This window comes from Chrysemys picta, chromosome 16, assembly GCF_011386835.1.
Source record: "Chrysemys picta bellii isolate R12L10 chromosome 16, ASM1138683v2, whole genome shotgun sequence".
In the NCBI taxonomy this organism is placed as follows: domain Eukaryota; kingdom Metazoa; phylum Chordata; order Testudines; family Emydidae; genus Chrysemys; species Chrysemys picta.
Genome location: NC_088806.1, coordinates 21,388,101 through 21,415,625, shown reverse-complemented (window position 1 = coordinate 21,415,625; position 27,525 = coordinate 21,388,101). Strand labels below are relative to the sequence as shown.

General features: G+C 46.4%; 1 protein-coding gene across 27 annotated transcripts in view; it reads right to left on the bottom strand.

Moving 5' to 3' along the window:
- Positions 1-1,570: 1,570 nt before the first annotated feature.
- The window catches only part of NTM (neurotrimin), a 678,721-nt gene continuing 652,766 nt past the window's right edge, over positions 1,571-27,525 (bottom strand). For 5 of the 27 annotated variants that reach the window (XM_042851935.2, XM_065570615.1, XM_065570622.1 and 2 more), the window contains 4 exons: positions 24,115-24,266; positions 19,865-19,900; positions 6,865-6,897; positions 1,571-2,420 (listed from right to left, as the gene is read on the bottom strand). In XM_042851935.2, the coding sequence (XP_042707869.1) occupies positions 2,320-2,420; positions 6,865-6,897; positions 19,865-19,900; positions 24,115-24,266 (322 nt within the window). In that variant the 3' untranslated portion in view covers positions 1,571-2,319. The remainder of the gene's footprint in view (positions 2,421-6,864; positions 6,898-19,864; positions 19,901-24,114; positions 24,267-27,525) is intronic. The other 22 variants (XR_010593311.1, XR_006174873.2, XR_010593312.1 and 19 more) reach the window with 11 other exon arrangements.

Here is a 27,525-nt window from a genome sequence, read left to right as displayed (position 1 = left end):
AGGCTCAGCCCTCAGCAGTCTATTCCAAGAGACCCCGACTCACTGATCCAAAGTCAGTGAAGTCAATGGGAGTCTTTCAGCTGACCTCAGCAGGCTTTGAGACTCAAACCCTATTATGATGGACTGAGCGGGATCATGGGATTTTCGCTCTCCCTCCTTCATTCTATGCTGCAATGCTGGCCATGCTGTTGTTAATGATTATTTAGCATTACCTCTCTCCTCCCTAGTCCCCCACCCCATCCCATCCCAAATGTCAGCTGCATCTGGACGTTATCCATAGTGGTGAGGCACTCATACATTCATGTAATAGCCACCAGGCAGGGATGACGACCAGTGTCATCTGTCTGCCATCCTTCCTCCTCAGAGACTGCATCTCCTTCGTTGGACTCACAGCAGGACTCCGGAGCTAACTGGCCCAGACCCTCAAAGGTTTTTAGGCACCTAACACCCATTGGGAATTAGGAGCCTAAATACCTTTGAGGATCTGGGCCGTTGTTCTCAAACCCACTTCTCTCCTGCAGGGGAGAGCAGGAGTTTACTGAAGAATTAAACAAGAAAACGTTATACAAGCACAGATCCACCCTCCGCCCATTACGACCAATTCTCCAAGCTTCACAATGAGGTACTACAACCAGGGTGAACAGCAACATGGAACATCTTTTTAATGTATAGTCAGAGACAACCTCCCCCTCTCGTCCCCCCCAAACAAGTCAAGGACACCGGAGGGCCTCTGGCCACGGGGCTATCCCAGAACCTCGACGCGAAGCACGTTTCTTCAGTTTCGTCCACCAAGAAGGAAACAAAATAATAAAATAAAGCAAGTTAATTTCTCCCATAGCCACACAAGTGTCATAGAACCAGCCAATGGCCAAATCAAAGGTGGGTGATGGGTTTTGTTTCTTTTCTGTTGACTTTTTCTGTTTGCAGTGTTGTTGTGTTAACGTCCCAAGCTGTGTCGAAAAGGGGGAATGACAAATACTTCTTGTTATACACGGTTTCCCCTTGGAATAGCCAAACCTGCAAAGAGACACTGCAGCTGTTACTTTTCCTTTTTTGTTTGTTTGTTTGTTGTTGTTTTTTTAATAAGTGTCTCCAACCTGTAAATAACCCAAGGGAAGGTGGGGACAAAATAATAGGCAGGAATTGATTACACAATCATCAAGAAACTCTATCATCTCTTAGAAGAAGACCAATACACAGCTAAGTCCATATATAGCATGCAGGAATGGCAGAAGAAGGACTCTGCTGAGAAATAATGTGGCTAGAACGCTAACAAAAAATAATAATATATATATATGTGTATATATATATATATATATATATGTATATATCCCATAAAAAGAATAAGCATATCCATCCAACTCAACATACAGTGAGCATCATCTTTTCCGTTTCCAAAATAGTATGTAGATAGCATAGTATCTTCTGCGTTAATGGATGAAGTTTCAATAACGCTGGTGGAGGAATTGTTTGTAAAAACACTTTTTTTTCCCCCCAGGACTCGTTGACTGTTCACACCAATTTTGCAAAAACCCTAAGACAAGCTGAGATGCCGCCTCTTGCACACCTAGTTAAGAAGAACACTATCTGTTTGTTTTGCTTTTAATGCTTAATAAACATACTTCTCTTTTTTTTGTTTTTTTTTATGAACTAACCGTTCTAGGCTCATATCAGAAAATATAATTAATAAAATTAATAATGAATCAGATCCCTCATTCTCCATGATGTCCGTGCGTAGTAGAATGAAGAAATGTTTAACTGGTTTGCTTTGTTCCTTTTCGTTCGTCTCGGCGTCGTCAATTTTTGCTTGTTTGTTTCATACTAACACGAATGGCAGCACAATCCATGAAAAGGAGGGAAAATCTCAACAACAACAAAAAAAATGCTGTGCGTCTGCATATGCATGTGCTGGAACAGCCGACTCCGTAATCATCCATGTGGGAGAGTTGAGCGGAAAGAAATGACCGAGCCAGCTGCCTTGGAATGAGGGATGTGGTGAGGGAGCGGGGGGAACCGTTCAGCCAAATGTACTGGTTGGTCCTTGGTACCGGCACACTTGTCCATTGCAGAAAGAAAAAAAGAAAAAGGAAAAAAAAGAGAAAGAAAGAAAGAAAAAGATTCAGCTGTGTCAAAAATTCAGTGAGAAAAAAATGGATTTTTTTTTTCAAAATTCCTTTTTTTCCCCCCTTCTCTCTCCCCCTCAGATTTTCTGGTAATACATTCTCTTTATTATAACGCTTATTTTTCTTTTTAAAATGTTATACTTTCTCTTCTTCTTGTTGCTGTGGTTGTCGCTACTCCGCAGAATCAGCACTTGGGTCAAAACTTGAGAAGCAGATGCAACAGCAGGAGGGGAAGCAGCCCAATGCAGCCAGCTCTTCTTGATGTGCCGTTGTTCCCATCATGCACTGCTCCGGGGCCTGCAAAGGGGGGAGGGGGAGGGCAAAAGCCAATGGTGTTAGTCAGAGGAGTAAAGGGATAAACCAATTAGCCATGGTTAATTCATAGAATCATAGGGCAATGTCTGCAAAAATGAGCTGGGGCATGTCAGTCTTTGGATGCCCACCCTGAAATGAATCTGCAATTAAAAACCCATGGCTGGCCTGTGCCAGCAGATCTGGGCTCGCGGGGTGGTTGAACTGTGATGTAGACGTTCAGGTTTGGGCTGGCGCCCGGGCTCGAGGACCCTGCAAAGTGGGAGGGTCCCAGAGTTTGGGATGCAGCCTAAGCCCAAACACTGATGCAGCAATTAAACAGCCCCTTAGCTTGAGCTCATAGAATCATAGAATATCAGGGTTGGAAGGGACCTCAGGAGGTCATCTAGTCCAACGTCTGGCTCAAAGCAGGACAAATCCCCAGATAAATTTTTACTCCAGTTCCCTAAATGGCCCCCTCAAGGATTGAACTCACAACCCTAGGTTTACCAGGCCAATGCTCAAACCACTGAGCTTCTATAGTGTAAAACCAAGAGCCATGTTCTTCCAGCTAAGTGCTACCAAACAAGTCAACATACACACAATAGAAGCCTCAGAGATGGGACTGGCTTAGTGGCGTGGATGTGCGACTGGACACCAAGGATTCCTGCATTTTAACCTGAGCTCTGAAGCTAATTTTCCCCCTCTGTGGCCGTGTGCCAGTCACACAGGCCAAAAGTTTCAAAGGAGGCCACTGATTCCAAAATTGATGGCCACTTTTGAAAACTCAGCCCATGATCCCTTCCTCAGTTTCCCCATCTACCTAAATGAGACAGCAAATATTTCCCTATCACCTTGGGATGTTGCAGGCGTTAGTGAAGGTTTGCAGTTCTTGGGAGTCACTTTTTTTTTTTTTTATCATCATGGTTGGAAGGGACCTCAGGAGGTCATGTAGTCCAACCCCCTGCTCAAAGCAGGACCAATCTGTAACTAAATCTTCAAATGGCCCCCTTGAGGACTGAACTCACAACTCTGGGTTTAGCAAGCCAATGCTCAAACCAATGAGCTATCCCTCCCCCCTTGTTTGTTAACTTATTACAAAAGTGGCTTTGCCTCTCCTGGAATTGACACCTCCTCATCTATTATTGGGAGTGGACTACATCCACCCTGATTGAATTGGCCCTGTCAACACGGGTTCTCCACTTGTGAGGTAACTCCCTTCTCTTCATGTGTCATTATATAATGCCTGCATCTGTAATTTTCACTCCATGCATCTGAAGAAGTGAGGTTTTTTACCCACGAAAGCTTATGCCCAAATAAATCTGTTAGTCTTTAAGGTGCCACCGGACTCCTTGTTGTTTTGGTTTAGCTCAGACAATAATAACGACAACTAAAAGAAAGACACAAATTAAAAGCTGAAAACTCTTATGCGAGGGGCCGAATTCTGCCCTCGGTGGAGTTAGAAGGGATGGAAGTGAGGACAGATTTTGACTTGATAACTAATTAGTTTCATGCTGTTATCTCCCCAGTTCTCCTGAAGTCCTAGGCTCTACTGTAATAATAATAATAATTGTGCAGTTTAAAAAATAAAGAAATGACAAGGCAGCTGAATACACTGAAAAGATCCCAAAATCAAGATGAAAATGTTTCCTAATGAGATGACTGATGGGGAAGATTTCCTGACAGGGAGCAGCAGGACGTCCTACTGAACCTGAGAAAGTTAATGGGACAGATTCTCAGCTGTTGTCGGAGTAACTGCTTGGGAGTGGGGACGCAAAGTTGGCTTTAAATCACATTTAAGTTCTCCTGATTTTGGGGCTGCTCTCACTGGCACCAGTTGCTTATAGGCCTAAGAGGCTATACCAGCAACTGATGATTGCTCGGAGCAGAGATGTCTGGGTCACACTGCTTTTTTCCCAGCCAGGCTCCGTTCCCCCAGCCGTACCCACTTTATAGCACTAGCTGGGAGGAGGGATGGCAGAGGGTCTGCTGTGCAAGAGAAGATGACTGCAAAGCCCAGTCAGACTAGAGGAGGTGAAGGGACTCAAAGCTTCCTCACTGAGCAACTAAAATTGGCCCAATGACTGATGTTGATACAACACCTTCAGGCCAATGAGTGAAAAGTGCTTGGCAAACTTTCCAAGCTGACTCCAAACTTTATGTAGACAGGGATCTCTTCCCCATCACTGCAATGCATCCACCTCCCTTAAGCAGCCTTTAAAAAGTTCACAGCAACTTTGCACAGCTGCCTGATACAGGGAATGAAGAATTCCCCCATTCAATTGAAACGGCAGCCAGAATGATAGGGAAACAGGGGAACTGGAGCACACGGTTCCTAGATTCCAAGGCCAGCGGAGCCCACTGTGTTCATCTGCTCTGACCTCTGGTTTAACATAGTGAAGATCCCTGTGCTTGTGAAAACAGTCATGCGACTTTTAAGAAATAGCCAGGAGTTTCGTTCCATATCTCATGCAAAAGAAGACATGCTAGTGAAGTATAAAGGGTTTATATCTCCCCCCAGATGGAACCAAGAGTGGCGGACAGGACTGAATGCAGACTCGACATTGCTGTTCACTAGCGGTCTTTAAACTCCCATGATGCAAAGGGAGTAGGGTACAGAGGGGTAACACGCAACAATGTGTGTAAACAAAGTGCACTAGGATACAGGCTTTGAGCTACATTTTTACATGATCAGCACCAGAGCTGGTTGGTTTTTCCTCCTGCCATTTTTTTTTTTACAAAAATAAAAACATATTCATTTTGGTCCACATTTTGCACCAAAATTTTCAAATTTTTGGTGGAAATTTGAATACTGAAAACCAAAATATTTTGAATTGGAAATGCTGCTGAAGTGCCTCATGGAAGTTGTAGTTAGGGTGCCTCATGTTCCCATTTGCCTCAATAGACCAGGCTCCCTGGTCAGACTACATCTGCCATGATGCACCACAGGCTGTGAATTATGGGAGTCCGTGGCCATGGGAGATGTAGTCTGGACAGGTAGTCTAGCTCAAAAGGAAGAATGGGGACATGAGTCAACCAAACTCTCACTCCCATAAGGCACTGCAGAAGCAACATTTCCAAATGAAAACATTTCCATTTTCAGGCATTTTGTTTTTCAGTGATAAATTGAAATTTTCCACAAAAGCAGACACTTTCCAAGAAAAAAAGTTTCATTTAGTCAACCCCCCCAATTTTCCATAGGAAAACAGTTTTGACAGAAAATTTTCAACCTATCCTACTCAGCACCCATAACTGGGGCCAGATTTCCCCACAATGTCCCAGCAGCTCCCATTGCGATATTTCTGACCAGGTTTTCAAAAGAACTTGCGTTGGACCTCTTTAGACACCAAAATAAGTGGCCAGCTTTTCTGAAGAGCTGAGCATGTTGGGTGCACATTGGATGCTGAGCGTTTCCGGCTGCTGGTGTGCATTTGTCTTGACGCCCTCCGGCACCAGAGAAAGGTGTAGCCATCTTTTTTTTTTTTTAAACATGCTCTTTTTCTTTGGCTAAACAGATTTCACTTCTTGACCTGTTATCCAAACCACTCAAAAGAAAAGCCATGGAGGGTCAACTGGGGTTATCATAACGAAGTTGGATCCAGCGTCCTGGAGAGCTGAAAGCATCAGATGCCTGAAAACTGAGCTGAACCTGCTGAAATTTCGGAGCAAGCTCTGGAGGGAGCCAAGTGCTGTGGGTGGATAATAATGGAACCCTTGCTGGCAAGAGCTAGCACTGCTGTGTCAGTTGCAGTGCAGCTGATAAGGAGGCCAGGCTGTGACTGCTCTCCAGGTCTCATGCATTCATTACTTCCAGCTCATTAGGGAAACATGTGACAGTCCAAAGAGGCCAATTATCAAACCCTGTAGTGTCCTAGAGAAATGTTACAAGCATCAATTATCCGCTGAAAACATCTGGGAGGAATAAGGACCTCGAATGAGACAAATTTTCTCTGAAACCCAGTGAATCAGACCAGAAAAAACTCCTGATATTTGCCACAGCAAAAGGGGACAGAAAGAGGGCGAGAGCAAGGTAGGGAGAGCTAGGCAGGGAGCTGCACAGAATCCAGAGGAAAAGGCCGTGCAAAGAAGGTCTCTCTAGAATGTTAGGCTACAAGAAAGGACAGGCTGCAGGATTCCGGACCCAAGGATGGCTACACCTCATCACAGGTGTATTTCTTGCTCCTAATTCCTAATGCTGCCAAATTAGAACCCTGCAAGCATTAATGGGTGGGCTGCAGCGTCCCCACAAAGCAGGGGTGCAACGAGGAAGTTAGTTGCATTGGTGCTCTCGGTGGTTTGCGGGACGAGAGAGCGTGACTTCCGCTCGGCCGATCCCTTGGTGTTAGCTCAGCCACGGGAAAACAAGGGACAGCAGAAGCAGAGGGGCTGGCGGCAGCAGGGAAACCAGAGTTTGGGGAGCAATCACCGTTTGGATAGCACATTTACTGACCTTTCCAGGGTGTCAGGGCTGTAGTTGTCTCTTCTAAAAATTAAAGAACAAGTCATGGTTAAGGTGAATGGAAAACGATGTTTAAAGACAGTTCAGATGATTCTTCCCCCTAGTGAGTGTCCTGCACTGCTTCTGACTACCCCTGCTAATGTCAAGGTGGCTGTTCCTAGTATTATTAGAGATAGGTCTGAGTCTTGCTGGGCCTGATTCCCCACTGGCTTGCACCTTGTATCGTCATCTATCCCTCTGCAAAGAGACTGCAAAGCACAACCCTGCAGATCTGGCAGGGGTGAATTGATGACTATCAGGCAGGGGAGAACCAGCCACATAGTTCTGACCCAGAGTTCAGGGTTGCAAAGACTGGATCAGGATCCGAACTCTCCTAAAGCATGGGGGATTTGGGTCAAGCCCATCTCCAATGGCTAGTACCAATGTCCTGCCTTCTCTGTTCTGACTAGCAATCCTGGGAAGGAGACAGCCCCATCCCATGTCGGAAACGAGATCAGTGCTTGCCAGAGGAGGACACTTCGGGGGATTTCAGGCAGCCAGCCAGCCATGCCAATTTTATCCAAGAAACCTGCCTGTTCCTTACTGCAATGATGAGTCCTTGTGTGCTAACTGAAGGCCTCTGCTGGCCCAGGACATAGCATTATCCTCACTAATGCTTGGCCTTACTAGTTTCAGTTGACATAGGTGCAGGCTATTTGTGGGAAGGGTTGTATTGCAGTGTTAGGCTCCTGTTGAGAATGGAGAGAAGACCAGCAAAGTGGCCTACATAATCCGCCTAGCAATGCTAAGGCAGTGCCTTGATCCCACACTAAACCTTATGGATTTGAAAAACGATGGAGAGAAGACAAAGGTGGTGGTGTAGGGTTTATCTTGGCTTGGACAAAAATGAGTCCTTCTCCATGTGCAACAGATGGTGATGAGGCTCAGAATTAGACAGGCAGACAGGAAGAGTGCAAAGAGCAACCTGGAGCACAAGGAACTTCAAATATCTGCATATAGAGGCCTTTCCTCCGATGGTCTTACCAGCACTCAATAACATTGGGATTACCGGTCAACTATTGCGAGGAGCAATTGCGATTGGGAGGAATGAGCCCAGGGGTTAAGTCAGCACGTCCCGAGTTCTCAACATGGCTTGGCCACTGATTCAAGATGCTACCTTCCCTTATGCAAGGCACAGCACCTCTCTGCCTCAGTTTCCTCATCTTTAAAATAGGATTGGTAAATACCTCACTCATGGGGCGGGGGAATTCATTTAATTAATATTTGTAGGCCGTTTTACATACGTAAAGCACTGCAAATGCAAAGTATTATTATCATTTAGTCTTAAAACAACATCTAGGGCCAGCTCCTCAGCATAGCTCTGGATCTGGCCCTTAAGTTAGACATTCAGGCCAACTTTTTCCAAAGGAGTCACTGATTCTCGGTGCCTCTGAGACACCTAGGGCCTGATTGATTTCATCTGGAGCTGTGGGGTGCTCAGCCATTTGGAAAATCACAAACAGGGCACCCGAAAAGCAGTGGCCACTTCAGAAACTGCCAGCCTTAGTTCCTACCTCTGATTTCAATCAAGCCCATTCCTACCCTTTAGGCTTTAATGAGACGACTCATGGCAGTTCTCAGCAGTGTGCCTCATGGTTGCACAATCAAACCTTAAATAAGAAGCTGATTTTATTACAGACCTGGCCATCATAGCTGGCAGAGCATATGGCAAGATCTGTAATAAAACTTAAGGGTGACCCACTAATTTACACCATTTGAGGCTCTGGCCCTTCAACTTGAGAGAGACATTCATTGATGGTGCAACGGTGGAGTTACATCAGGGTTGAGTTTGGCCCAGAATGTCTAAATAATGTGCCTTGAATTTGCATTTGTCTTTTATTATTATTCTCGGGATTTCCCTTGGGCTCTTTCTTTCTCTCTCCCCTGCAGAATGTTGGCCCCATCCTTATTAATTGCAACTTTCTAGATAGAATTATCTAATCATACCTGCCTAAAGCAATCAACATTGATCACAATAAAGGGTGGACATTGAGGTTTTAGGGTTTTTTTAATAATAATAAAAAAGATTTGGTTCCAGAGGTCTTGATAAATTAAAGAAAGAATCAAATTAGCGATTGACTTAAGCAGGATGCCCTGTACTGTATGTTAAATAAAAAAAAAAAAACAATTGACTTTTTTTTTTGGGTGGAATATATTTATTCAAGATTAGCCACAAAATAAGCCAGGATCCCTAACCCTATTTGTAGGACTCAATAAATAGATTTTAGGCCCAAAATAATTAAGGAGCAGATTCATGTAAGTGAGGCTACTCAGAGAGTAAACTGCTTCTCTTTGGGCCCGATTGTCTATTGCCTTACACCTTGTATAGTCATTTACAATTCTGTAAAGTGGTTTTAAAACACTACCACTCTGATCCGGTAGTGTTCATACCCACTTTGCACAGCTGTGGATGACTGTGGGGAAAAGAAGTGAGGGGATGGCACTCTACATTAAAGACATCATTATTTGTTTTAGAGTGATTGATAACAGGATTTTGACTGCATATGGATCAATGTGCTAGCCACCAATGCCCAGAAAGGGTACTGGTATGTTACTGGCCTCCGAATCAAACCAGTGAGCATGGTGAGATGCTTCTTAACCATCTGTCTGTAAAGAGTGGAAAGAAAAATTGTGTTGTTCTGGGAGACTTCAATTGGGGAGGCATAGGCTGCTGGTTTCATGCAGCCAGTAATAAAGCATCATTAGAGCTTCTAAAAATTCTAGATGATAATTTTCTAACACAAAGGTATTGCACCCATCCCAAGGTAACTCTATTTTGGACCTCATTATCATGGATAAAGATGAATTAATCACTGGACTGGAAGTTAGTGGTTGCCTAGAGACCAGTGATCAGACCTGATTACATTCAATATGGGCAAAGAGTAGACAGTCCCAAACAGTAATATATATATTCGGGGCTTCAAAAGGGCCAATTTTCCAAAGCTGAAGAAAATGATGAGCAAAATTTACTGGGAGAAAAAAATTAAACAGAAAAATGTGAATAAAAATTGGGAGCTATTTAAGAAGAGTTTATTAGATGGCTTTTTGTCCCTGATTCCACAATCAAGAAAGAGGGCAACTTTGGCTAAAAGCCCATCATTGTTCAATGGCAAAGTGAAGGCAGCAATTAAAAAGAAAAAAAGCAATATATAACAAATGGGAAAGGAGAAAATAGATAGCAATCAATATAAATTAGAAGTTATGAAGTGCAGAAAATTGATAAGGGAAGCTAAAGACAAGAAAATGCCATGACTTGCAGGGCTAAGGACAATGATGAATTTTTAAAGTATATAAGGAATAAAAGAAATCCTACCAATTACATAGTTTCATTACTACCTGGAGATTGTAAATTTGTTAGTGAGGCAGAAGTGTTCAATAAGCATTTGTGTTCTGAATTTGGAAAGAAGCAGGATGATATACTTGTATCACATGAGGATGATGCACTTTGTAGGCCATTACTAACTAAGGAGGATAGTAAATAATAGGATAAATATTTTAAAATCAGCAGGTCCAGAAAACTTGCACTCAAGAGTCCTAAAAGAGCTGGCTGAGGACATCTCTGGCCCACTGATGTTAATTTTTAGTAAATCTTGAAATAGCAGGGAAGTTCAAGAAGAATGTCAGAGTGCTAATGTTGTGCCAATATTCAATAAGGGAAAGCAAGATGATTCTTATCTATAGCTCAGTTAGCCTGTCATCAACCCCAGGCAATATAACGGAAAAGCTGATGCAGTGTCTACACTGGGGCTTAGTTGAGCTAAATGACATCACACAGGGCATGACATTTTTCACAGCCCGGAGCGATGTAGTTAAGAAAACCTAACTTTGAAGTGGAGAGTATCCTTGAAAGAGCTTAATTTGTTTAGCTATTCAAAAAGAAGATTGAGAGGTTATTCGATTACAGTATATAAGTACTTCTGAGGGAGAAAATACTGCATATGAAAGGACTCTAATCTAGTGGAGATAGGCAGAAGAAGATCTGGAAGCTGAAGCCAGACAAACTGAGATTATAAATAGGCACAACTTTTTAACAGCGAGGGTGATTAACCATATTGGAACAAACTGCCAAAGGAAGTGGTGGATTCTCCATGTCTCGATGTCTTCAAAGCAAGAGAGGCTCCCTTTCTGGAATGTGCTTTAGCCAACCCACAAGTTACTGGGCTCAACGCAGTGGTAACCTGAGTGGAATGTAATGGTCTGCAATATAGAGGTCAGATAAGATGATCTAATGGTCCCTTCTGGTAAGAATCTATGTAAAGTGTAAGGCAATGGAGAATGAGACTCAATATAAGTAAGCATGATAGAATCTAGCCCTCGCTGTTTTTTTTTTCAGGTCCAATACTTATTATTAATTATTATTATTATTATTTATTTATGTTACAATATCATTTGGATGCCCCCAACTGAGATCTGTGTCTGACTGTGCTTATAAGAGAAAAGTCCCATTTGAGGAATTTGCAATCTAAATAGACAAGACAGACAAAGCGTAAGGGAAGGGGAAGATGAGTATCCCCAGTTTCTAAGTGGAGAAACTGAGGCACACAACTTATAGCTGACATTTTCAAAGTTCATTAGGAGATTTAGATGCACACAAATCTTTAAAATTAATTAGCTAAAATTAATCTGAATTGTGACTCTAAATCCCCTGGGTGGCTTTGAAAAAAATCATCTTAAGTGACCTGATCAAAGTCACACAGTGAGTCCGGCAGAGCTAGCACCAGAACCTGGGTCTCTTGAGTTCCAGTTTAGTGCCTTAACCACAAGGTCAACCTCTCTTTCCTGCTGTCCTCACTCATTCAATGGGAGATTGACCTAATTAAGGGCTTCACGATCGGCCCTGTGTGGTTTTTAATCAAATGGGCGGTCAAGACATTTCACCATGCATTTTCAGCCCGGTATCTGCAATTCATCCCTGCATGGCTAGTCACTGTGGGATTTTACATAAGCAATGCATGTAGTATATCAGCACCTATTTCATTCAGCCCAACTGCCTGAGGACAGATCCCATAAACCTGGCACAGAAAGAGATGCAAATGGAGCTTCTCTGCATAAGCATGGCCTGATGCACCACTATCCCGGTTAGACAGCTTTCAGTTTACCAGAGACCTGCTGATGGAGTTTGATGAGGGGATGGGTTGAATCAGCACAACTCCTGCCCCTATGTAGACCACCAATGCTTGCTTTGCAGACGGAGCTGGCTCATTACAACCCTTCCCCATCCCAAGTGCAAGGGAGGTTGTGGCCACTTTTTTTCCTAATGAAACCTTGCCCAACTAGTGGGCTGTCTGCCATGTGGCTCCTCTACCAGGTTATTTAATCCAGAGGAAATTCTGTGTCAACCCTGAGTAAGTTTCAGCCCAACGATGCACCAGTAAGGAGCATATCTCACGATGAATAGACCAGGAAACATGCATTTAACAGCCACAGACAGACAGACAAACATTTAACTACAACTGGCCTTTCAGAACCAGCGCTGGAGGCGTCCATCTTACTGAAAAGCCGAGTCGTTTGTGACACTGATTAGCCTGAAAGCCTGGTAGGGGAGAGGCTGCGACAGCTTCCAGGCAGCTCTAATGATGCTTTCACAGAGTGGTGAAAACTCTAATGCTTACAATTTAAACAGCAAACTTTTTTTTTTAAACACTCAATAATGCAAGAATTATTTTTATGCTGGTTAAAAAAAACCCACGATTATCGCTAGAGAAAGGCACAGACACACAGTTCAGACTTGGATCCAAACTTCCATGAGTCTGAGGTTTTGCATCTGTAATATCCCTTGTGGCAGAGAAGAGAAAGGACTAGCTTGTGATAAATATGAAGTTGATCCTTTACACAGGCTACTGGATATGGAGAATTTCCAACAGTTCTCTCGACCCAGTAGAGTAACGAAACACAGCTTGCACTGCCTAATGTCATCATACAGGGTCTATCTATGCTCTGGATTGGACCATTGACTCCTGGAAAGACTGCTGACTCAACTACATCATTAGGCCTATCTCTGTTTGGAAGCTGGTTTAGAATTCCTTCCTAAGGATTTAATACCTATTTTCAAAACTCAAATCTCTTTGCAGTGAGATGGCCACCTCCATCTAGTGCCTCAGAAACACCAGTTGTGCCATCGTGACAAACTTAAAACAAAGAACATTTCCAAGGTTCTAAATGGTGCTTATCACTTTGTGGGCTTAAAGTCTGTTAGGCTGACCAAGTTTTTCTTGAATGGGCCCCATTCTATCCCTCTCCAAAAGGGGCTGTGCAAGTCTTTTGTAGCCAAACCTGAAACCAGGACTCAAAACCTCTATGTCCACTGGCAAGTGGAAGGACAGAGAGATGGGTCCAACCTAACTTGGCCGCCGCTGAAGCAAGGAAAAGATGACCCTCGAATGAAGTGGACAAAAGGGCATCATAGTGGATAAAGGGAACTCTCTTTTCTAGGGCCTGTTCCAAAGGCCACAGAAATCAAGGCCTCTCTAGAGTGAAATCCACAAAGCCAGAAGATTTAGGAATGAGGTTTGAAGAAAATTAGAATTCAAAATGATCTTGACAAACTGGAGGAATGGTCTGAAATAAATAGGCTGGAATTCAAAAAGGACAAATGCAAAATAGGAAGGAACAATCAATTGCAGAAATACAAAACAGGGAATGACTGCTTAGAAAGGAATACTGTAGAAAAGGATTCGAGAGTGGATCACAAATTAAATATGAGCCAACAATGTCATACAGTTGGGGAAAAAATGAACATCATTCTGGGATGTATTAGCAAGAGCGTTGTAAGCAAGGAATCCTTCCACTCCTTCCACTCAACCCTGATAAGGCCTCAACTGGAGTACTGTGTCCAATTCTAGGCACTAAACTTCGAGAAAGATGTGGACAAATTGAAGGAAGCCAGAGGCGAGCAGCAAAAATGATGAAAGGTCTAGAAAACATGACCTACAAGGGAAGACTGGAAAAACTGGGTTTGTTTAGTCTGGAGAAGAGAAGACTGAGGGGGGAAGTGATGATAGTCTTCAAGAATGTAAAAAGTTGTTATAAAGAGGAGGGTGATAAATTGTTCTCCTTATCCACTGAGGAAAGGACAAGAAGTAATGGGCTTAAATTGCAGTGAAACATGACATGACAAAAACTTCCTAACTGTCAGGGTGGTTATGCACTGGAATAAATTGCCTAGGGAGGCTGTGGAATCTCCATCATTGGAGATTTTTAAGAATGGGTTAGATAAATACCTGTCAGGGATGGTCTAAAAAAATATGTAGTCCTGCCTCAGTGCAGGGGACCGGACTAGATGACCTACTGAGGTCCCTTCCAGTCCTACATTTCTAAGAGCCTATGAAAAGACAGTCTGAGAGATTGGTGCTATAGCAACCACTGTTCCTATTTCTAATTATGTCACTTGCTTCTTTTATGCCTTTGAAGGACTGATGTCTCCGACTGTCTGGGGGTGGGCAACAGGACCATACGTCGCTCTGATGAGTGGCACATGAAAACCCTGGAATCAAAGAGGTCCCTCATTTCCCAAGAAGCCCCCCTTCTGGATATTGCTTCACTGACTGTGGAGGGTTTGGGGGGGCCCATTTTGATGTTCACAGAGGGGCTCTTAGGACATAGGGTCGGCCTCCATAGATGAGATGTTCTCTTTTCACTGATATGGGAAAGATGGAGCTAGTACCTACGTAGGCCCAGCATGGAGACCGAACTACGTGCACTGTTCTGCACACTCATAAAACACTTGAAAAACCACCCATAAGGCGAAGGCCCTCGCAGATGGTGACAGGAACCTGGCCGTGCTCTCTGCCAGGCTATGAGCCATCACCTCAGAGCATTTGGTTTTATTGAAGAATCCCTCCCTGCCCCCAATGTGTTAGTTTAATCTGCAATTCCTGATAAATCCCAGCTTTTTTCCATTTGCAGACAGGAATCATGCTCGTGTCATGGTGCCACCATAGGTCCCAGCATGAGGCGTGCGTAACCCCTCCTGTCCTGGAAGAAGGCTACATGGACATGACATTCAGGCAACTCAACATGTCCAGCGACATGATCGTGTGATCATGCTTTTCTAGCAGGGTGAAGAAAGGACAAACAACCTCTTGATCTCCTGCCACTCCTGCAGCCAACAGCTTTTTGCTGATCTTGCTGATTCCACGCAGAAAGAGTCGCAGTTTGGGGTAGCACACACACACACACACACACACACACACACACACACACACACACACACACACACACACACACACACACACACACACACACACACACACAATGCTGCTTTATAGCAGAAAGCCCGGCAAATTTTCTGGCACGTGCTATGCCTGTAAGTGCTGCAAACTGGAAGTCCAGCTCCTAAGTGACTCCCCTTAATCCTCAGGGGATGCTGAGCCTGTCTTTGATAACCACTTCTTTTTGCAATTGTTCCCTTGTGATGTCAGGAGTTTTACTCCAGTCCCATATTCGCTAATAAATTGGCTTGATGATCGCTGTGAGTCTTTCAGACATTAATCAGCCGACCTTTTACCGAGCGCTGATACCATCAAAAGCCAGCTTAATGCCTGGGGGATAAAAGACTCCGTGGGGACTGAGCCAGTCGGTAAGACAGCAGCAGCATGGCTCAGGCTGCTATGAATGTTCCTTCAGAGAACACTCCAAGTGAGAGAGACAGGCTCAGAGCCAAGATGATTTTGTGCATTGCCCTTAGCCCCCGGCCCGATGGTCTCTGTGTGCACGTAAAGGGGAGGCACAGGGCATGGCAGAGTGAAAATCTCCCGTCAAATACCTTTACTTGTACAGTAACTCCAGGGACCTTGAAGAAGATATATCAGGGTACTGATACCAGGGTACTGCCCAGGTAAGTCCTGATGCATCAGGTCATAAACCAGTCACTAGCTGGGAGCAGGGAGACACCCACCCCTATGGGGATATTATTGCAGGAAGGTGCATTGGGATTTCCTATGAAGCATCCAGCACTTAAACTGCTTGCAGCTGTGCCACCATAGTATTTCAGTGTAAACACCACCTATATCCAACTGGAGTGGATCTCCCGTCAGCACAGGTAATCCACCTCCCCCAAGAGGCAGTAGGGAGGTCAACAAAAGAATTGGGGGTTGGCCCGGCTTAACTACGTCTCTCAGGGGTGTGGGTTTTTCACATGCCTGAGAGACGTAGTTATGCCGATGTAAGTTCCCAGTGTACAGCAGTCCTGAGAAAGGACACACGATTCAATGGAACACCGGTCCGTCCCTGGAGTGGTGGTCCCTCTGTTACCAACTCATGTATCCGGGCTCTCAGAGTCTCATCACACATGCAGGTTGTATTTCAAGTGAGCACAGGTGGATTTCTGGCTCATCCTCTTTCCCGAGTGGAGTATCTGTGACGAGAACACAGATAAGCTGAAAGGCGATGACTCCTAAGCAGCAAGTTGTGTGATCAGAGAGTCCAGTGCCTGCCCTCCTAGGAAGACCTGAGCAAAGAGGTGCATCTGGCCCCATGTTCTAAGTGTGGCCACGCTCAGTATTTCCATGGCAAGTGTCTGCAATAGAGAACACCCCACCTTCAATTCCCCAAGCTTCAGCACTGGGTCAGAAAGCCAAACCTTTCCTGACAAATACAGTCATCACGGTGTGGTATAAGGGGAGAAGAGATTGCTGAGATTAGTAGGGCCCAAACCAACCCCTTGAATTTCACCCAGGAGCTGGGTCCCACTAGCCCAACCTGCTCCAAAGCTGGCTGACTGCAGTCTGCCCCTGCCGAAGCCCCGGCGTGGCCTTGAAAGTGAGTTGCAGGCTGAATTTAGTGCATTGATCTAGTCCGGAGGTAGCACAGGCCTGGAGGGTGATGGTGGATCTGCATCTGAGAATAAAAGGAGCTAGACAAAGAAAACCCAGGGCATTTTGTATACTGCTGCTCTCTGACTCCCATCTAGGTTTACAGCAAACACCCCGGATCTGATACAGCACAGTGCCAACCTGGGGTATCTGAGTAGTGAATCAGGCCCAATGATCCTATCCACTTCACAAAACCTTACTGCCTTTGGAGCAATTCAACAAATCATTCTGGAAGGGTCTAGTCAACCCCGCCACCGGACTCTGATGGGATTCGAGCTTTCTACCTGCTCAGGTTTGCTGATTTCTATTTGGTGAACTTCATCCCTGTTTGATTCCATTGAAGGCAGCAGAGTTACCAGGAATGGATCTGGCCCAGGGTGTGTCTCCAAACCCTGTGGTCAAAGGGAATGCCCATGTGGCAGAGACCTCTGGCAACTGGAGATCAAAGCTGCCAAAGCCCCTGGCATAGCAGCTTGAGTCAGCTTCTTTCCTTGTGTCACAAAAGCAGGCTGGGTGATTCTGCATGCCACTGAGACACAGAGCTCATGACCTCACTGGAGAGGACAAATGGCTGGCAAATATACCCACAAGCCTTCAAAGAAGGACCAGGTTCCAATCTCTGTGCAAAAGCCACCTTCTGAGAAGCTCAAATGGTTATAAACAGTTACCAGGACTTTGAGATGTTAACCCTGTTCTCTCTGCAGAGCTGCGTCACTTGTAAACAGTCTAACAATTTCTACCTCCGGTATCCTTCTGTCTGTACTGCATCCATCCACTTCTCATCCCACCTCACTCCCCGCATCAGTCACATACATCTATGTTATCTATCTACTGCACCTATCTGCCGACTTATACAAACCATTCACTGTGTCCATGGCTGTCTCATTCATCCTTCTCTTGCAGTGGTTCTCAACCTCTTCCATACTGGGAACCTTCTCAGGCCTAGGACTCCACTCCCATCTAGCCGGGACTGCCCACACCTGTCCCATTTAGCAATATGGCTAGTCGCAACCCACCTACACCTATTCACAACCCATTAGCAATTGTGTTCACCCAATGCTTTACCTGTCTCCATCTACCATATCTCAGCCTGTATCTACTCTACTTCCATACCTGCACATGCACCTGTCATATCTCTGTGCATTAGCTGGTTGGCTTCTGCGACAAGGCATTGTTTTTGTCTGCCTAACACCTCCCAGTTTCCCGTCTTTACAGAACACTAAGAAGTTTAGTAAAGTGAAGGTGAGTTGTTAGGGCTGGCGGGTACTTACATGGCAGAATGGAGGGAGGCACGAAGAGGAGAGATGCGGGCGTTGGCATGCAAGAGATAAACAGAAAAGAAAGAAAAACAAAACAGGATGAAGGGATGAGTTAATAAATGCCTCCACATGTGGACATGAGACGACCTTGTCTCTGTTGACACAGTGAGGGGAGGGGGGATGCAGATAAACGAACCAGTATTGGTATGGAGTCTTTTTTTTTTTTTTAAAGAACACCATGGAGTAAGGGTGATTTTTTCCCCATCCCTTCCCTTCATGATCTTGACAGTGTCATAAACGAAGGTGCCAGGCATGTAGGAGGACTGGCTGGAATTACTGGAATCCTTCACGGATATTTTCTGTTGGCTCTGACTGGCAAAGCTGTACACATACCCTGCTGGGAAGATACTCACTCCTACAGCTGGCTCTCTTTTACTTCCACCTGATGCTGTTTCCCCTTCTGCACTAAACTAGCATGCATGTAGCCTCTACCCTCCAGAGCAAGCCACACAGTGCCCCTCGGTATCCCCCGTATAGCTGCTCTGCTCATGCGCTACCTCAGAGGGTTGATGGTGAGATGCTCTTAGCCAGCAGCTGCCACTTGGGAGCTGTCGAAGATAAAGCCAAGGAGGATTTCGTTCGTGGAACAGTCGGTCCCAAAATTACTGCAACACTGAGAGTGCTGCTGCTGCTGCCTGGGTGTGCTGACCAGTGCTCCACTAGATCTGCCTTGTTTCAGCCAGAGTCGGCAGGACAAAGACCAGTGTCATTTCTGACCTGGAGGAGGCCAGTCCTAGAGCAGGGAGGAAATCTTCCAGACCCCGTCCTGGCCATGGCTAGAGGAGATTGCATGAGAAAAGGGGAGATGAAAAGGTTGGGGACCCTCCAAGAATAACCTCAGTAGAGGCTTCCCAAATCCTAAAGCCAGCTCTGCTTTAGCCTTTCCCTGTCTAGAGATCTGGTGCACTGCTCTGATTTTGCACCTGATTCCCAGCCAGGCCTAAGAATGCTCCTGAGTCAGGGTCTCCAGCAATTGCAGGATGCCTTATCGCTGCACATCCCTCATCCCGGCCTCCTCTGCACTCCTCTGCATCAATTAGTGTAGCGTCTGAGCACTTAGCCACAGAATCCCCATTCATCCTCATAGGAGCAGGGTGACTGAGACCCTGCAGTCCTTCTGCGTGTTCAGAAGCCAAGCGGCACCGTGCCATGAGAAGGACTTCAAGAACAATGGCCTCTTGAGCCTACAACCCCAATGCAGATGTGGGCACAGCAAGTTCCCGCAAGACAGGGAGCGTCCATTAATGCCTCACCTATAGCTCTCAAAGGCCCTACTGTTTGTTCTGCTATCAGGCACCCTCAACTTCCACTGCACATTCAATGGGAGCAGTTGGAGCTCAGTACCTTGCAGGATTGGGTCCAATATCTGCATTAGCATCCAGGGGGATGTTTCACACTGCATCATTCAGAATAAGGAGAAGAACTGGGACTGGATCCCTGGGGCCAGTTTGAAGAGACCCTAGCTACAACATTTTGAAGGAGAAGATTGCAAACTGGATTTATATCCAATTGGACAAGGAGTCTGGCCACAAGCTCCAGGAGGAGACAAAGCAGAACCGCATTTTGCACCCCTCCCCCCCCCGGAAGGAATTCTGGGTCGACGAGACAAGCGTGTCGAGTTTAAGCCACGCTATTTATGGAGACAAATTCCAGGTGACCAGTCACAGCCCGTCTACCTGCATCCTCTCTGGCGGCCCTCCAGGAAGTGGTACTGGCCTCCATGCATGTTGTTAGACAGGGAAACAGGGAATGTGAGAGCAGGCAGAGGTTAAAGGCAGGGGAAGGACAGCGGATGTGACACACAACAAGAGTGATACTGACCTTGGAACAAGGTTGAGCTTGTGGGCTCACTTATTTCTAAACCGGGGGAGGAAAGGACGGAAGAGAAAAATGACAAAAAAAAAATTATAGTTCACATACCACTCCGCAAACACTCTGATGTGTAAATAAGAGGTGGAATGGGAGGGAGGGGGGCATTTAAAAGGTCGGAGGGCGGGGCCGGGGAGCAGCAGACTCTTTCTGAAGTGAGTGAAATGAATCATGGGAAATTGCAAGAATGATCTTTCCATGAGTTTAAAATAATAAATAACGTTGTGGCAGCCTTGCAAAAGGGAGATTATTATTATAGGAATGCCTGAAGGCCCCAGCCAAAACCAGGGAGGGAGGACCAGAGGTAGAGAGATGGGGAGACACTTGCCCCAGGCCACATAGTAGGTAAGTGGCAGAGCTCCAGGTCTCCTGACTCCCAGTCCAGTGCACTGGCCACTAGACCAAAGTGCCTCTCTGGAAATGTATCAACCCAATCACAAAATCTCCATGCTCATCCTTGCCACCACAATGAAAAGGAAAAGCTAACAATATGTTATTCACCCATCAAAATAAAGTCCCCACCTGTGAGAACACAGAATTTTGCAAGGCTGTATTATACGACAGGTACTAGAGATCGTGCATGGTGAGGTGAAGCATGACAAAGATTTGATAGCTGCAGGGATGTTGTATACAGTTCTAGGTCCCGATTTATCCAGGCAGGTCAATCCCTGCACCTACACAGACTCACCTGCAGGACTGGGGCCCTAGTATGTTACAATCTCACCTGTTCTACAGGTAGGATGTGGCTTTTTACAGGAACTCAGTGTTACTCAGTGGAACGCCTCCTGCAGGACAGGAAGCTGAGCAGCACAGAAGGGGTTTTAAGGCTCTAAAATGCTTTGCTTTTCATCCCATGATTTCCAACACCAATAAATCCAACCTCACAACCACCCCACTGTTCATGTCAGCACAGCCTGACTCATGATTGACTGGAAAAGCCGACTCAGCACATTTCCATTGTTTCGCCCCCCCCCCCCCCATCCCGGCCAATAACAGTGTGGTTTGCAGCACTGTTAACCAATCAGCCATGGCCTGGCTCACGCTTTCAGACCAGTTCAACAACGGCCCAGCACAAACTGAGGGGGCCCTGGAAGGTTCCCCAAAGGCCAGGGTGACCCCAGGGGTGGGCGTTAAGGGGGTAGGTGGCCTGAGAGAAAGCTGAGGCAGGGTGCATGCTGGCAGGGGTCCCCCATAATGGGGATAATCTGCAAGTAGATGAGGTAACGGTGGTGGAAAGTGGCTGAAACTTGGGCTATAAGGGGGTCAATGAACAAAGAGCGGGTGTTGCTTGCCTGAAATAGGGATATGGGCGGGGGGGGGGGGGGGGGAGGGGAGGCTTTCCAGGCAATGTGCAATTCAGTACCTCCTGCTCCCAGATTCGTTTGGTGGAGCTCCTCTGAAACCCCCATGGAAAAATAAAGCTGCCCTAACCCCAGCAGAAACCACAACGGAAGGCAGCAGCAGTAACTGCACAGGCTCCTCAGAGACATTCCCTCCAGTGCAGGCTGATGCCCCCTGCACATCCAGTACATGCTTAACATTCTGCACCCATTTTATAGATCGGTAACCTGAGGCCGAGGTGGGAGGGAAGATCCACAGGCTCAACAGTGGCGTCTAAGTTTGCATTCCTCAAGTTTTGCGGGCGCTCGGCTTCAAATCCGTCTAGGCAGCTGACTTTCAAAGGGGAAGTGCTCAGCACCTCTGAAAATCAGATGCCCCATAATGAAGCCACCCAAAAATCACCTTTTGGCCCATCACGTATTTTGTCCAACTCTCACACTGTCTGGATTTCTGTCCCTTTATTTTTTTTTAAATCTCCCTCTGCTATTAGCTGTCGCTAGTTACTAGGAGACGACAACATCATTCGCAGGGGTGGAGCTTAGTGATGTTCACAAGTCAGCCTGTATAATGAGATGAGGTTCAGCCCGTGGTCTGTGGGATACCGGTGTTAATGCAATGGGGGGTATCGCCGCAGGTGTGGTGTAGAACAGTTGGCTATGGGTGTAGGCTGGAATTGGGTGTGGGGGAATCTGGGAAGGGGGTGATAAGGGCTTTGCTCCCCACTCGGTTCCTCATCAGCAGTACAGGCTCCGACACCACTGACTGCCATAGCATGGAGATGCGTGACAAATGTGTCGAGCAATTATGTCCTCCCCGACTGTGAGCGGTGTCAGATGGATACATCAGTCTAATCACAGCTCTGGCATGTGGAGAAAACAGTTCCCAGATAAGGGCACGGAACTCCCCATCCCCCTCCCTCCCTCCGGCAAAGTCATCTTTCTATTGTTTTTTATGCTGCAGTAACAGAAAATGTGACCTGGAAGCTGACACAAGATGACAGAGTCATTTATGCTGTGGAGTCGTGCACAGCAAATCAAGATATGAACTTCCTAACTGGGCCATGTCTCTGTCGTTCCATCCCGCTTCCATGGACTTGCACAAATTCAAATCTGGATCCGATCTGGGTTTGGGTCCCTTGAGTTTGGGATTTGACAGACCCAAAAACACAAATGGAAACAGCCAAACTGGCCAAGGTTTAAGCTCAAAACACGACAAACCACAAAGTCTCCTGCACATATTCAGGAGTTAACCCAAGTCTATCTGGTTTGTGTCTGTGGCTGGCTGAAAGTTTCATATATCTCAGCAAAACAGTCTTGAGATTCAGGTTTGCAACAAAGCAAGTGCCGCCTAGATTCTGGTTCAGTTACTGTAGCTTTCTACGGCTCTGTGCGAAGCTGCAGACACATGACCCCACCTGGCCGATTGCCGCATACCTGAAGGGTGCTTCTGTAGTTTATTGCCATGAAAATTAGAGATAGGCTCAAAGTCCCAGCTCGGTAAATATCAAACTTCAGGGGTGACAGGAATCCCTAACCGGATCTGGATCCAAATTTTGCAATGCTACCAAGCCTTGAAGCAAAGCTTAGCCGAGGGCACCCTCGGACCTTGCCATATTCAAAACCCGAGTCTGGATATGGAATTTGTGGGTTGGGCCTGTTTCTAGGGCAAAAACTGTCATGTTTTATCCCATGGTTCAGAAAAAGGCTGATTGTGACTGAGATGTCTGGTCTTACTCAGCATGGTTTGAATAAACACCTAGATACCTGGATGCTTTATTCCAGCCTTAACAGAACTACCCAAATGCTCTGTCACTGGTAGTGAGAAGCTGGAAATCTCACAAGGACAAACTTTCTTGCAAGCTTCCCGATTCCTTCTGATCAGGCTAAAACCACAACACAAACTGGATATTTTGCCTTTTTTTTTTTTGTATTCCCTAGTCTGGACCTGTTTTTGAAGCACTGAGGTGCCATGAACATGGGGACATAATGAGGGTGAGGGGCTAACAAAATTTCATCCAACTCTTAGGAACATGCAGTAGTCGTTTGGGGCAATGAGGTAGGTGGCTTTATTTCAGCCAAAACAGGTTTCACTCACTCTCACAAAGCCCTTTCAGATCTTAATGTTCAACTTCAATCAGGCCTAGATTGTTTGCAGGGTGACAGTTATTTTGATTTAGGGGCTCTCAGCTGGCCAGCTCTTAGGTCAATTCTGAGAAGTTTATAGGGTAAGAGAGAAAGGATGAGAGGAAATCAAGGAGGGGATTTCAAGGCGAGGAGGGAGAAAGCAGTGTGTGGACAAACCCATGGTTGCATGAAGATGGAGAAGACGTCCTCTCTCAGTGCAGGAGGTCCCTCCCAGGTCAGGGCTGCGGGCATACTGGGACAGCAGGGTTTGGGGAAACCCAGGAATGAACAAACATGGAGGATGAAGTTCTGGGGGAATGGATTCCAGCAGGTCAGAACTGAAGGGCATGGGTGGAAGAAACTGGGGTGAAACAAGCATGGAGACTGGATTTCCTTTTGCCTGGAGAAGAGGTCACCCATCTCCCAGGTGCTGCACTGGTAGCTCAGCCCACCTTGCTCCTGGTCACGCTAGACCTGGGAATAACAGCTGAGCATGCGTGAGCTTTCCCTTGCAACTTCAGAACCCCGCCAAAGCAGAAACAATCAATAAGAAATACGCATCTCATCTGGTGACATCTCCACTTTGAGATGAATGGAGGCGCCACACTGAGGCAGTCCTGTCTGTCAGCAACACCCAGAAAAAAACAATCCTTGGGGGTTTGCATCCTTCCATCCTCTCCCCCTCGCATCGGCTTCTCCCTACTTCCTTCTCCCCACCCAGCACCTGGCCCTACTCACCGTACAGGATGATGCTGACGTTGGTATTTCCTAGCTTGTTGGAGGCCACGCAGGTGTAGTTCCCGTAGTCCTGCTCGGAGACGTTGAAGAAGGTCAGTCTGGAGAAGAAGGCTTTGCTTTCAACTTTCACCCCTTTCTGTCCTTCTACCAGCCTGAGGCGAGGGGAGAAGGGGAAAGGGACACGGTAACACCTTCAGAATGAAAGATATGGTCAGAGCAAGGGGCTGCTAACTATCCCCTGGGCTCTTATCCATATTGCAGTAAAACCTAGGGAACCCACCTGAGATCAGAGCTCCACCATACCGGACAAATAGTGCGAGACATTCCTTGACCTGAAGAGCTTATATTTAAACAGACACAGGGTAGGTGGGGAAAAAGAGAGATGAAATGAATGGCCCTAGGTCACGGAACAGGTCAGCGGCAGAGCTGGGACTGGAGTCTCGAATCCCATCCTATGCCTTATCCATCGGACCACACTCAGATCGCCTCAGAGCTGAGCTAGGACAAGAAGCATCCTCAGAGCAGCGACCATGACAGAACAGTCTTGGGGCTTGCAAAGCTCCCGCCATAGGTGGTGATGATCACCATGTGGGCACAGCAACTCTTTGCCAGCTCCATGCCAGCTTTATCCTCCTCTCCCCTCCACCTTCAAAATGATCCCCTTGTTCCCTTCCAAATCAGACAACCTCAACAGGTGGCTCTAACCTCCTGCTCCATGGCCCGCTTCCTTCACGCATCCCTAATAAGTTCTCCTGACCCCCTTCCTCCTGAAAATCTATCCCCCCAGGCCTTTGGGAGGACCCTTGGCAGTGGGTCCACCTGGCCCTCTGCTGAGCTCCCTGGTGCCTGCAAAGACCTTCACAGAGAGGAGACAGGAGACAGAGAGTTAGATGGAGCTGTAGGAAACTGAGTGAGGATTGTGTAGTGGGAGGAAGAGGCCTGGGACATCATGTGGGGTGGATGAAATGGTCTGGTGGGGACTCACAGAGATAGGAGGAGCTGGCATTGCTCTCAAGGGACACTGCTGAGGTACCACCAGAGGGACAACTAGTAGAGGAAGGAGCCCTGCGTGGGACTGGAGACAGGGGGATTGGAGCGATGTCAGGCACAGGAGCCTTTCATGCAATCACCAGCTCCCCCAGAACTCCAGCAAAGTTCAGGCCTGGCCCAGAAAAAGGTTGGAAACTCAAGTCTTGCCTTGATTTGAGCCAAATTGATTTGCCCCACCCTGATTGCCAAAGGAGTGCTGAGTTTAATCCTGTTGTTCAATTCAAACTAGGAACCAGGAAAGCTCGCTCCAGAGAGCACTTCTCCGGCTAGCAGAACCTGGTATGTGGCTCTGGGAAGATTGTGAAGTGGCAGAAAGCCCTATATATAGGAACCCTAACCCTAGCTCCGAGTACCAGGCCCATAGGAACCCCAACCCTAGCTCCAAGTACCAGACCCATAAGAGCCCCAATCTTAGCTCCAGATATCCTACCCATAGGAACCCCAACCCTAGCTCCAAGTACAAGGCCCACAGGAACCTCAACCCTAGCTCCAGGTAACCTACCCATAGGAACCTCAACCCTAGCTCCAAGTACCGTACCTATAGGAAACCATAGCGTAGGGCAGGGAGGAAGAGGGCAAGCCGAGGAGATGGGTCACAGCTGGATTGCGCTGCCCTCTCTGACAGTGTGGCGTGACATCCTTTGCAGGTCTGCCATTCATTGATTTTTTTGTTTCGGCATTTCACAACCCACTCACCCTCCTCCCCAGCATCTCTATTTCTTCAGGCACTCTGGTTTTTTTTCTTTTACTAGCTAATTCCTCCCAGTGGGTGCCTACTCTTCATTACCACCACCCCAGCTTGCTTTGGGTCTTGTCTGACAACTCTCAATAGCACTTGGCTTCAATATGAATATGAATGTTATTCATATTAGTGGTTTAAAGGCCAGCACAATATGGCCTACTTCTGAAAAATGCATAGCCTGATGGGAAAATATCCGCCAATTAGTATTTTAAACCCATTTCTCCATTCCTGGGATGTGCTTAACACACAAAACACATGAAACAACCCTTACAGTTGGCATAGGGCCTACAAAAAGAGAGATCTAGCTAAGCTTACGCGGATAGATTATCATAGGAGCTAAGCATCACACAAGTTGTTTTAATGTATTTATCTCCACCACACCCCCATGAAGTTGGACGATGCTGTTATCCCCATTTCGCAGAAGGGGATGCAAAGCACAGAGAGGTTAAGTGACTTGTCCAAGATCCCACAGAAAAGTGGCATCGGTGGGAACCGAACGTGAGACTCACAAATCCCAGGCTAGCACCCTAGTCAGCAGACTGTCCTTCTTCAATTCCCATTGGGGCATCATTCTGGCATGATAAGGACCTTACGTTTTGTCTGCCATTTTAAAGGATCTGGACTGGGAGCATCTTTAGTCTTAAAGCCTCTGCATTTTCCCATACTCCCAAAGCCTGGATTTGTGCTTCCAATAATACTCTCGGCACTTTCAGGCAAGAAGCCATGCAGTCTTCACCAAGGAGGGGAATTACTTTTGCTCCCATTTCACAGATGGAGAAAAGGAGGCACAAAGAGCGTAACGGTTTGCCCCAGGGTCATCCAATGGGACATTGGCGGTCAGGAACTGAAGCTAGGTTAACTGACTCTCAGCCCGCTTCTGTAACCACTGGATCACGCTGCCCACTTCAGGTCCACAAATGCCATTTACACATGCAGCACGGGGCATGCACATCTGAATTCAGGGTAGAGTGACCAGATAGCCCTGATTTTTAAGTCTTTTTCTTATATAGGCTCCTATTACCCCACCCCCACCCCTGCCACAATTTTTCGCACTTGCTGTCTGGCCACCCTAATTCCAGGTATCCGAATTTAGAGTGCAGACTGAGGCCACTTTGAAAACAAATGCCCTGAAGATCCAGTCTCAGGCAGGAAAACTAGCCTAGAGTTCAGCTGCTGTATATTTTGGAGAGAGAGTTGAATTAAATATAAATTCATGGCCTGATTTTAAGATGTGTCAAACAACTGCAGGTCCCGTTGGAATGGATGGGTGCTGCACGTGCTCAGCGCCTGTACGGATCAGGTTATTAGTGCAGAGTTGGACCCAATACAAAAATCCAGATTCGAACCCTACCCGAGGTGGGGGGGAAATCTGGCTCCGAATCCAGATCAGATATAAAGGGCTGATTCAGCTGGATCTGAACACCACCAGTCTCTGAACTACGGGCAAGTGTGCATCTGGATTTAAACACACCACCTTGGGCACATCTCTAATGAGCTGCTGGTCTTTGCTCCCAGGAGTGCTGGCCTCTCTATCTCTGCAAAAGCCTCTTTTTAAAGGGCTAAACAAGATTCGGGGAGAGGAAATGGTTTGGCAATCTGGCTTCCTCTGTTCTACTCGT